At 37.3% G+C, this 12,038-nt stretch overlaps 1 protein-coding gene across 1 annotated transcript in view; it reads right to left on the bottom strand.

Annotated features, from left to right (window-relative positions):
* The window catches only part of rai14 (retinoic acid induced 14), a 38,011-nt gene that overhangs the window by 25,055 nt on the left and 918 nt on the right, over nucleotides 1-12,038 (bottom strand). Inside the window, 1 exon segment of the mRNA XM_055040383.1 lies at nucleotides 11,009-11,093. Coding sequence (XP_054896358.1) covers nucleotides 11,009-11,044 — 36 coding nt within the window. The 5' untranslated portion in view covers nucleotides 11,045-11,093.

A 12,038-nucleotide genomic window follows, 5' to 3' on the forward strand; every position in this document is an offset into this window, starting at 1 on the left:
GAAAACAGAAGTGAACAAAAAAATGTGAAAGCCATAAAGAATAAAACGGGAAAGTGATAAGAAGCCAGAGACTGACACATGTACAGTATCCCCCAGCCCCTCCCTTCATCAGTGGTTGCTGTTCACTTCAAACCCCTTATCTGCTGCAAAGCTGATGCTCAAATCTCCTGGAACAAAACATCCTTTCTGTCGGGCTACAGCTGAAACTCCTTACTGCTCTGTGTACTACAAACACCCACCCACCCACTCACACACACACACACACACACACACCGCGACAGTTTAGAGTCTGAAACCAAGAATAAAAGAGTAAGCACTCTGAAAAGTTAAACAAAGACCAGATGGTTGCTCTTAGAATGAAAGATGTTGCCATCTACTTCACAATGCTGGTCGATGCAGGCCTCACAGTTAGATGATGAAACAAATTCAGATCCTGGGAACATTGTTCCCCAGCTGAGAAATGGACAGTATGCCTACCTGAGGCTTCCTCATAAGTTGAACTAGTGAACCTCACATGAAACAACTCAAGGCTGTTTCTACTGTGGAATTCCCGATTGACAGCAAATAAAAAGAAGAAGCTGAAAAATCAATGCAGCCAAACCAAATAAGCTCTGGTTTTCATTCCAAGCATTCCCTCTCCTTGCCAGAACTTGGTCCTCACGTTACCCAAACTGCAACTCAACCACTAATAATCAGGTTAGCCATCTGAACGTGTCACACTCAATGCGGTTGTTGTAGCCACAAACCACTAGAATAAAGCTGATACAAGGAAAAATGATCACTTTTTTTTTTAAAGCTAATACATTCTTTTTCTACTAAATCGTGACTATTAACTTATGTAATTCACAGAACCATATTTCATCCTCTGTGTTTTGAAGCCAGCATCCAAATGATTGTTTGATTGTTTTCCAGAACAGCACTCATCTTTGCCAAGTGTGTTTACCTGAAACTTCCAAATAGAATATTTAGGGTTGTTTTCCCACTGTACTGAAAATTACATTAGTCTAAAAATGTATTTCTTTTTTGCAAAGTAATTTCAGTCTCTTACTATTTCATTTGACAGTCTCAACAAAAACATTTATTTAACAATAACTTCTTACACTGACAACACACACAAAGGAGGCTGTAAATTAAAGATTCAGCATATAATCACATTACATATTCATGTGAAGGTCTTTGCTCATTTGGAAATAGTACCAAAAATACATAAAGGCAAAAAAAAAAAAAAACATTTTGCAACAATAAAAAGATCTGTGTCATGAGGATCTCCCCTTCATTATAGAGTAAGTGTGCATATTCAGTGATGCATCGATCAGACTTTCTTCCTGGTCTATACTGATTTATACTTTTTTTTTGTCATTTGATCTGACAATTTCTATTTGAACAGTTCAAATAAGTTTTTTGGGTTTTTTTTCAAAGACAAAAAAAAACAAAGAAAAAAAGGTAGCAATTTTTTTCAGAACAAATATTCAGGAATTACTTATTAAAACCCACCAAGGGTTTTAATACAATCAGGCTGCGTTTTTGTGAAGCAGAAGATGCGTTTTTATGGGGGTTTTTTAATGTTCAACTCCCCAACTCCACCCCTCAAAAAAAAAAAAAATTTTTTGGGAACATGTCTCTAAAAACATGTTCCCTGTTCATGTTTTTAGAGACTAACAATGGCAGGAGATCTTAGCAGAAAGTCCTGTTTAACGAACAGAGGGGGGGAAAAATATTTTTCAGTATTTCAGTTGTTGATGCAAAAAAATTTTAAACAGAAAAGGTATCTAAAGAAAATGATGACTGAAAATGATTTTAAAAAACAGCAGGGCAGCTGTATACAGTCCTTTGTAATTAGATGCAGATAGGTATTTTATTTGAAACAGAAAACATCTCCCTCTGGATTTGTTCTGATGGATTATTCATCCATTCCTGCATACTTCCATCCATCCATCTGCGTAATCCTGTTAGGTTTTTGTCAGTAGGGACCAGAAAACATTTCCAGCAGTCAACATGCAAAAGTAAACCCCAGTCAGGTTGCCAGCCCATCACAGATACAACAGAGGAGAGGAAACATTAAAATCAAGCCACTATCCCTCAGCTAATTCTCTCAACTAAATAAATAACTCTTGAGAAACTCATAAATAAGATTTGTTGAGGGCTTGTAATACGTTTTACTCTTCTCACATATATTTGAGGTAGTGATTGTGCATAAATTATACATTCAACGTTGTCACTTCCATAGAAAATGGCAAAAGAGGCTTATAAATTACCTGCCTCGTAATTCCAGCCCACAGCTGAAGGATGCACATGTCCAATGTTACCATTAGGAGTGCGGTTAAAAAATAGCCACACACAAAACTTCCTCAAGATACAAATAGCCTTCCCGGCTCTATAAATAAACACTGCTGGGCTTGGAAAGCAACCAGTTTCATTATACTCGAGGGTTGATTATAAAGTCACTGGAGAAGGGGGAAAAAACGCTGCAGCGCTCATTTAAGTCAAGATAAGGCAGGAACTTTGAAAACACACACACACACGTACACACATACACACACACACACACACACACACACACACACACACACACACACACAGAGACATAGCAAAGCACTGGAGTCCAATTAAAACAAAGCACGTACAGACTCATTGGTCCTTGTGTCAATCTGAAAGGAAAACATTCAAAGAAAAATGAACTTGGCTTGCTAAACAGTTCCTGAGTTGTTTCCATAAACCTGCCTGTCACCTCTTACACCACAAAGAACTGAAAACTCCACTTTTAAGCATTTTCTGATAGTGTGTTTTACATAAAGAAAAGCTTTAGTTCTTCCAGTTGAAATGGGTCTCAGCATCCATCAATCCATCCCTCCCTTAATGTGACTGCAGGCTATGTTGCTCAAAACGCTCAAAGTCAGTCACCATCAGTAAATCGAACTTTGGCCTTTGAGTCTCACTGCTTTGCTTAGTTCAACAAGGTGTCTTGTTTATAGCCTTTCTTTCTTCATCATATTCATGTTCTCCACTGTTACAACTCTATAATAGGTTTTCATGTTACCCTCTAGAGCAGGGGTGTCAAACTCCAGTCCAATGAAAATTTGGCAAAATGTTAATAATCTGTTATGTTAGTCTTTCTTGGTTGCTTTAGTGCTGATCTTTCATTTTACTTTGGGTTAAAATGAATAAGCAATATGTCTCCCCTGCATCACCCCATGAAGTCGTTACAAATCTGTAACCACAATGAAAGGCAAATGGCAGCACCGAGTCTTTCGCTACCTTGCTCAAATAACTACATTGACGGCAGTGCTAGTATAAAGACATTGTACGTTTTGTACCATAAAATAAATCTTAGCAGACAAGTAATCTCGAAATAATTCTTCCACAAGTTAGCACAGTGGACTCTCAAGAAACACCCACAAACAAATCGACATGCAAATATAAGCAGACAGCAGCGGTACACCCATTTCCCACAGCATTGGCTATGTTTGCTGATGAGCAGGTTTCCTGGTTGAAGCTTTGGAGCTCATATAAATAGCTGATAAAAAAGATGTGCCACAGGCAGTTCCTGCTTTAATTGGATCCATGTTCAAGGACTCCCTGAGTCATTTTTACCATGTCTCCCCTTCCATTTCATTTAACATACAACTCACATCTGTATTTACAACATTCTTCAGGGATGTTAAAAGGGTAAATTCAAGTGAGTCCTTTGCATGTTAAGCAATTAATAAATTGGATCTACAAAGTGCAACATATTACAATACAAAACTAAGGCTTTCAACTTTTAAAAAAGGAAGGTACAAAAATGTTTGAAACCATGTCCCCTGTCAGATGTGGGAAAGACTAAAAGCACATTCCAAGGTTTTCCACCCTTTTCAAAGACTGTGCAGGAATCCTGACTGAATGAATCAAGGGTCATAAATATCCGTTGGGCTGCTGTATTTCTGTTGACGATTGATGATGACATGGACACACACCCTTCCTCCACTTCCTCTACCAGATTAATACAATGTTGCACCAGAGGTTTCACTGTCACTAATGCCCTTCCAATGCCCCGAGACAGAATAAATCATTTCATGCCAACTGAAGTCAGATTTGGCCAACCAAGCACACTTATGTCAGAACAATACAAGTTGAACGCGCAAGAAAAAGAAAAATCTAACTAGATGAATCTGAAATTGTAATGGATGGTGTTTCCCCACCCCCCATGTTTTGCTTTATCTCAGTTTTGAGTTAAAGCAGATTGAAACATTTTTCTCTCATGATTCCTTGATGTGCCGAACAGAGAATCCTGAGAAACTGAGGCTCAATGTTTTTTATCCAAACATTACACAAGGCGCTGTATTTTTTTCTTTTGAGAAATGTTTTCAGATGATCAGCATGTGATGTTCTCCTCTGTTCTGCTCCAGTTCACAACAGACACATTTCATAACTCCTGATAAGGAGGACTCCATTCCTCAGATGTTCACATAAACACATCGATAGCCTTTACAATTTTAAGATGCCTGAAATTGAGCTACACAGTGAATACACAGTTTAGGGTTTATTGTCTTGATTAACTGAAACCATAAAGCAGCTGTGGGGCGTGAGAGGAGACAGCATAATCCACACATCGATTAGACACAGAGGAGGTGATAAAGGGGAGGGTGTGTGTGTGTGTCTGCTGTGGTTACTAATCTTTGCATGAGTGTGTCTGTATGTAAGCCTTGAGTAATCCTGCTAAGTCTAGCAGCTGGGGGAGCAGGTTCAGCAGTATGATAGGATGGACTGCAGGTTGAGTATGTATACAAACCACAATGCAGACAAAAGCAAAATGACGATTCAGTAGATTTCTAGTGTGGACATGTTTCTTCTCATCAGCACAGCTAATCATGTTTACATAATGGCCACAAGGGAATGGAATAAGAATGTTGTATCACATTTTTTAGCTCATCACACTTAAGTCATTCAGCAAACAGTTGTGAAACAGATTTTGGTAAGATTACCATGATTTTTTAAATTAAAATCCACAAATTCTACACACTAAAAATGATGTGTAAAAAGCATGAAAATAGCTTCCTTTTTTTTATAAAATGGCATTTTTAATTTCAGTACATTTGTAGTGTGTAATGTTGCCAATAAAATATATGCAACAATAGAGTTTTGCTCTAATTTATACATATTTTACATTTCTAGAAGTGGTTTTCGAAAACCAGGGTACAAAATGTAATTTTTCTATAAATAATGCAATGTGTGTGTGTGTGTGTGTGTGGTGTGTGTGTGTGTGTGTGTGTGTGTGTGGTGTGTGTGTGTGTGTGTGTGTGTGTGTGTGTGTGTGTGTGTGTGTGTGTGTGCATGTGTGGGTGTGTGTGTGTGTTTTGTTGATTATCAGTAACAGGAGCAGGATATGGGTCACTTGATCTAGCAGCAAAACTTGCTTGGATGTTTGGAATTCCCCTCACTATGAAATTAAAATTAAATCTAAAAACGTGATTAATGAAAGATGTCCATTTTGTGTTGAAATTAACATTTTCAAGAAGATTTTAGTTTATCAGAGAAAATCTGGCATTTCAATTGAAGCAAATGTGTGTATCTTCAATGGTCAAGAAATGGCTACAAAAAAATAGATATTTTGCCAGAGCAAAATATGAACTGGAACAACAAACATGCTAAAACATAACTTAACTGTGGTTTATCACTCCTGAGTTCACTTTCTCACTCATTCCTGGGTGTGACTACTGCCACACCTGATCTCAATCAAAACACTTCTTAAATGGGACTTTTTTTACACTTTTTCACTAAGTTATCCATCTTGTACAATTGTGTTCAAATGAAAAAACTTAATGCTGACTAAACTGTTAATCATTTATAAGTTCACATTCCATAGTGATTTAAAAAAATAAACCTTAGAAAAAAAGTTACATGCACCCCTGCAAAAAGTTTGTCTGAACCACTGAGGCAATATTTATTACTGCTCCTAAACTGCAACAAGATGCAGGAAACTGTAGAGGGTCCATAAGAGAGGGTCTTTTATATGCATAACCATACTACTTGATTTCCGACTGTGGTCACTCTTGCAGTTCCAAGAATAAGAGAGTCGTGAAAGTGCAGGTCATATTACTTTCATTACTTTTGATTGAAGCAGCAGATAAAATATACTGTAATGTAGGACTGGAATAAATTTTCATTTTGTTTGCAAAGGGATATCTTTTAATACAAATGTACTTAATTATTCTTCCACTCTTCAGATAATTTATGGATAAATTCTGTGCTGGACAGAGCAAGAATGTCTGCAAGTCTCACTATGGCTATTTGCCAAACTGATTCCCAGAGTCCAGATTATACTGTCTGTGTCTGTTAAACACTGCTCCATTTCCACCAGACTCACAGAGGCAGACACAAACAGAGAAGCTCATTTCACTGTTTGTTTGCCTTTGTATAGTAATCCAAAATAACACACAAATCTACAAACGAGAGCAAATTCAGAACAACGAAAAATGTAACAAAAAAAAAAACACTTTTGTATGGAAATTACTTAACAGAACTGACTAACAGAAGACATTCACTGAGACACACTGAAGAATTCCTCTGATCCACTTTGCCCTTGCATAACAACACACCTGCTCAAAGTTTCTGATAAACCAACCTCCCTAATAGTTCTGGTATGCACAGACTTGGGAAAATACGTTTAGTCAAAGGTCAGTCCACAAGCCCACAAGATGTGTATGATGGCTGTGGGACCGTGCTCACACAGCCAGCTGTCTTCTCACTTAATCTGGGCAGAAAAAAAAATTAATTGGACAATGCTGCCTACCTAAAGCGTAGGCAGCCTTTTCACACTCTGTAACTGAACAGCACAGAGTCCAGCATTAGTGAAAGCTGATTTACTAATTCTGCTCAATGTTTACAGCAACTGTGCATTGTTTTTACATTAAATGTACTATCTCAAAATCAAACATATTGCTAGGCAGAAATATGAAATTTATAACATTAATGCAGGTAAATTGAAAATTGAGAAAACAATAAAATATAATTTTGTTTTTCTCTTAAGCTTGTTCAACCTTGACAAGGTATAAAAAGTAAAATCTTTTATCATTACTGATACACTCCACCTGCTGTGGAAGTTAAAGCCAGAGTTGGAGTTAGCCATTTTCGCCATCAGTGAGAAGTCATTAAAGTGAAATCAGAGGAAACCCAGAGATTTTAAAAGGCACATAAAAACCAAAGCTGTATTTTCTCTAATATGTTGTGAGAAACAGAGAGGGAGAGAGAGACTCATAGAAAGAGAAGGGCAGGGAGCGAGAGAGAAGCTGCATTTTCAAATTCTGCTAAATCTTTGTCTAGAATTTTGCAATTGCTGTATTTACATTAAATAAGAAATCTGATTAAAATTATGTGTTCACACTTTACGTCATTAAAGTCATCAGGTTTTCCTCCAGTGCTTAGTAAGCCTGGTGTTCCAATCGACCAAATACCAAGCAAGTCATATTTCACTGATGATTGCAATTAAATATATTTTGCAGCTTTATTGGTATATGGGTGTGGACAACAGCCGTAGAGATTTTGCATGATGCACTAATAATGTCCCCAATGTGGAGGTAAAACAACAAAATTAATTGAAATTAAATGTTTAATATCAATATACATCTATTTAAAAAACCTTAAAAGATAAGTCTATTCCATAATACAAGTCTATCAGTTCATGTTTTGAACCCCAAATGTGCAAAAAATCAATTGGTTTATTTAGGCCTCCAAAAAAATATGGTCTTCATGACGTTAAAATAGCAAAACTCTTAATTTTTAATGCAAAACATGTGATATGCATCAATAAAAAGTTTTGTTTGCGCTTTTGTAGCAATTTACATTTTCCACTGAAAAACTCATTTGACTGAAATCACCAGGCCTCTGGCTTTATAGCTGCCTGGACCCGGAGTCGTCCAACTGTGAATTAATGAATGACTCCAGAACATTTGCTGATACAAGTAGAAATCTATTCTAATCAGTCGTCTGATATGCAAGTAGTCTTGAATTATGTTGTGCTCTCCCTGGTAGTCATTTAAAAAAAAACAATGTTATTTTCTACTGTTATCGCTGCGCCCTTATCCGTCCATATCGCTTACAAAAATAACACATTTTGTTCTCTCCCACAGTCTCCTGCTTTCTAAATGTCTGCTCCGCTTGGACCTCATGTTGTGGAGGTGTTCAAGTGAAGCCTTGAAAGCTTGTTTGACTCAGTTCACTGTGTTGGAGTGAAACATTTCATTAATTTCTAAATCTCAGCTACAGACTCCAGCGCCAGTTATCTAGCTGGGAATAGTGTTTACTTAATCAAAAGGCTATTTACAGTGGTACTGGGTTTCTATTATTTAGAAAAAGGAAATAAATAAAGGGATTGTTTTAGGTGGTAGTGGAGGTCGGGAGAGGGATAAATTCCTAAGTAATCTGTCATTGACACACAAAACCTAAAATAGAACCCATGGGATGTTTTCTTTCTATTAAAGTGGCTCTGGTTCTCTATAAAAAGCTGTGGAATGACTATTGGCTAGGATAAACACATTACCCTGTAAAACCTTTTTGTCTCTATAAATACCCAGTCATTTAAATTATGCAAGAGTGGACCACATAACTGGCAAGATTTTACTCCAATAAAAAGATTGATCTTCGATGAAAAACAATGTCTTCTTTGATGTTTTATCTAAAAACTGATGACTGGATGTTTGTCAGTGTAGAAGCAGATGGATGTATTTTCTGAACATCAAGTGGATTTTGAAAGTTTACAGACAACTGCTGCAAGACAATTTTATTTTTTTTTTATTTTTTTTTTTACATAACTCACGTTGAAGCAATTCTTTTGTTGATTTAAAATATGCTTGGACTCACAATGTATGAAAAATTTAACCCCTTTTCATTTTTAACAGGCAGTTGCAAATTTCATCCCTTTTACAAAATTCCCAGTTCCAGCACCAGAAAAGTAACCCAGAGCAAGAAGCTGCCATCACCGTGTTTCAGTGAGGGTATAATCTGCACCGTGATGTTTTTGTCAAAAAATACCTTTTGGGGAGAGGGGAAATAAAATCATCTTGGGTTGAATCAACACATTTCCCTCTGGGTTTTGAAAGATTTTCAGACCTGGATGTTTTTTTTTAGAGAAAATACACACTGGTTGAAATTTTATTTCTTAGTTCAGACAAAGGGGCATTCAACCAGTATATGAGGAAATCCTGCAGCTCCTCCAGAGTTGCTGTAGCCATGCTGGCCACCTTTCTGACTAAGGTCTAACAGATGTTTTGATATAATGGCCTTCTCCTGACAGATAGGATAGGAAAACTCCATTGTTTCTCTGTGACCTATAAAAAGCTAAGTCTCTAGGTAAAGGATGTAAATGTGAAAGAAATCCTACCAGGACAGCTGAATTTTACTTCCTTTCATCAAGTTCTCTTCTTTTTTTATTTCTTGTATTATTCTGACCTTATGAGTTACTTCATTTTTAAGTCGCATAATGTAACTTATGTGAACTATTGCATAAACACAGTGAAAACCATCACCATGCTTAACCTGAAATCACAACACTGACTTGTTTTTTTTCCTTAAAAGATTAAAATATGCTCCAATAAACCTATCGAAACACCACAGGTTCTATTTTAGTTTTCTCTGGCAACTACTATCCGCATTGTATCATGTTAATGGTTGGATATAAAAATGATATGTTACAAAAAGCAGCATCAACAATTCTCTGAGCAAATGCGACAATGTACAAGTGGGTGGTCTGCAAAGGCATGCCTAACGTGGCATCAGTTTCCAAGCAACATCAACATCCACAGGTCTTCCTGTTCGCCTCTTCTGCCGCCTACGACTGACTGCTTTCATGAGGACGAGTGTTTTGCTTCAGCATCAGCTCAGCCTACTGAGAACTGCAACCCAGATTATAGCAGTAAAACGGTTAAGTAGTAAAAGTGGAAGAATTAATTTTACTGGTTCAGAGGGAACTATTTGACCTTGCCATCATGCATTCGACATTTGTGAAAACAATGGCCACTATTGTACTCCTCCGCAAAGCTGACTCGATTTGCAAAAAGTTTACAAATTTCAAGCAGTGGCTGCACAGTGATTCCAACACGTGGAGCCGCAGGCTTTTTCCCTCAAACAGCAATCAAGGCTCTACTAATGCTTTGCTGTGTGTTTTGGGGATAACTATGAAAGGAAGGGTGTACTCCATCTAATTCCTGTTCTGAACAGTTTCTCCCACATGCCATTTAACCAGAGCGCCCCACACACTTCTAATCTCCTGGAAACTGTCTACATAAACCAAATGTGCCATTTACTCCTCGACAACTGACACACCTTCCATCCCCCACAATAATTTTTTTTTTATTTTTTATTTTTTTTCTGTCAGGATCACAGACTTTTCCTGTTGGCTGTTTGGCTCTGTGTCATGAGGGGTCAACATGACAACAGATGATTCAGACGGTGTGGAGACGCCTCACTTCCTGTGGCTGTAAGAGCATGTCAAACCCAGACCAAATGAATGACTGTACCGACAGGGAGAAATTCCTCCCTAAAGACTGATTCATAGCGTACGGGATAAGATCCTGGCCTGGAATAGTGAGCAGTTTTAAGGAGTTGTTGTGAACTTTGTGGGACAAGCCTGATGTATAAGTCTGTATCCTGCACCATAAATAATAGCTTTGCCTTGCCAGGATATCAAAACTTCTAATGACATGCACCGTATGAACTGAAAAGCTGCTACACAAAAAAGAAATCAATCATAGCAAACTTTCTTCGGTTTATAAAAGCTCTACAGGGAGCTCCAAATGAAATACACAGACTTCATCAATAAAGAGTATTTATTTCCCCTTCTACCTCAGTTTGCTTTTTCTACCAATAAGCCATAGGTTGCTGTTGGCCTTAAAGCTGAGAGATTCTGCCAGAAAAATTCTTCACGATTTTCTTCAGCCAAACATACACAGACAGTGAGTCAAACAAGTCACAGACTTATACATGTGCACACACACGCACAGTATATACAGTCAGGAACATATGTCTGAATACTTACATCAGTTTTTCTAAACTTGGCTTTAAGGCTCTTCATGTTAAGTCTGATCCATGCAGTCAGTCACTCAAATTGTTTCGCTGATCTCCTGCAAAGAACAAAACACAGATGTTTAAACACAGCCTCAGTGACGTTTCCTCCTATTTTAACTGTGACGCTGAAGATTTCTGACTCAATGTGCTTTGGATGTTTCTTGCACAAGGTAACGGTGAATATGAGTTGAAAGTATAACATGCTTCAGCGGTGAGCCATGAGTTTCACATTGTGAGTAAATCAACACAGTTTTTACAACATTACAATGTCTAAAAACGACAGTTTCATTAACAAAAAGCTCAGCAGGCATTAAACCTGTTTAATATCCAACTATTTCACCTCAGTTAATAAGAAACTGTGGCTGAAAATGCCATTTGTTCCAAAAAGGATGTTATAAATCACAAAAGAATCCCCAGGGAACCAAAGTTTTGTTTCCTAAGTGCCTCAAGCAGTTTTCAGTTCTTTAAGCATCCAAGCATGTTAATTACTTCAGCAACACAGTTTATTTCTACTACGTAGCAAAAATGCAGTGCAAAAGCACTCTAACTCCTTGTGCTTTTCCTTATTTAAAAAAGCACATTAAAAACCAAAAACATCGACTTCAGTATAGGGCACATTGAAGTCTATTCTGAATAGACTTCAATATATTTTAAATGGATGTTTTGTTTTGAAACAACATTACAAAATAATCCATAATTATACAATGGATCAAAGGAGGGGGTTTTTTTGTTCTTGTTTTTTTATGTTTTCTGAAAAAAAAATATTCAAAAAGTGTGGCATGCATGCACACCACTCAAGACATGTTTGCCAATTTCTCTTTGCAAAAAAGCACAAGTTTAGTCGGGGTTGAAGGAGAGTGTGTGTGAGCATCACTTTGAAAGTCTTGTCCCAGATTCTTAACTGGACTTAGATCTGAACTTTGACTGGATCACTCAGACATAAATATGATTTACTAAATCATTCCACTGAGAGTCTTCCATCAGACTCTCAAGGTTTTTCC

The sequence above is a fragment of the Poeciliopsis prolifica genome, unplaced genomic scaffold, assembly GCF_027474105.1.
Source record: "Poeciliopsis prolifica strain line A6 unplaced genomic scaffold, Auburn_PproV2 SCAFFOLD015, whole genome shotgun sequence".
In the NCBI taxonomy this organism is placed as follows: Eukaryota; Metazoa; Chordata; class Actinopteri; order Cyprinodontiformes; family Poeciliidae; genus Poeciliopsis; species Poeciliopsis prolifica.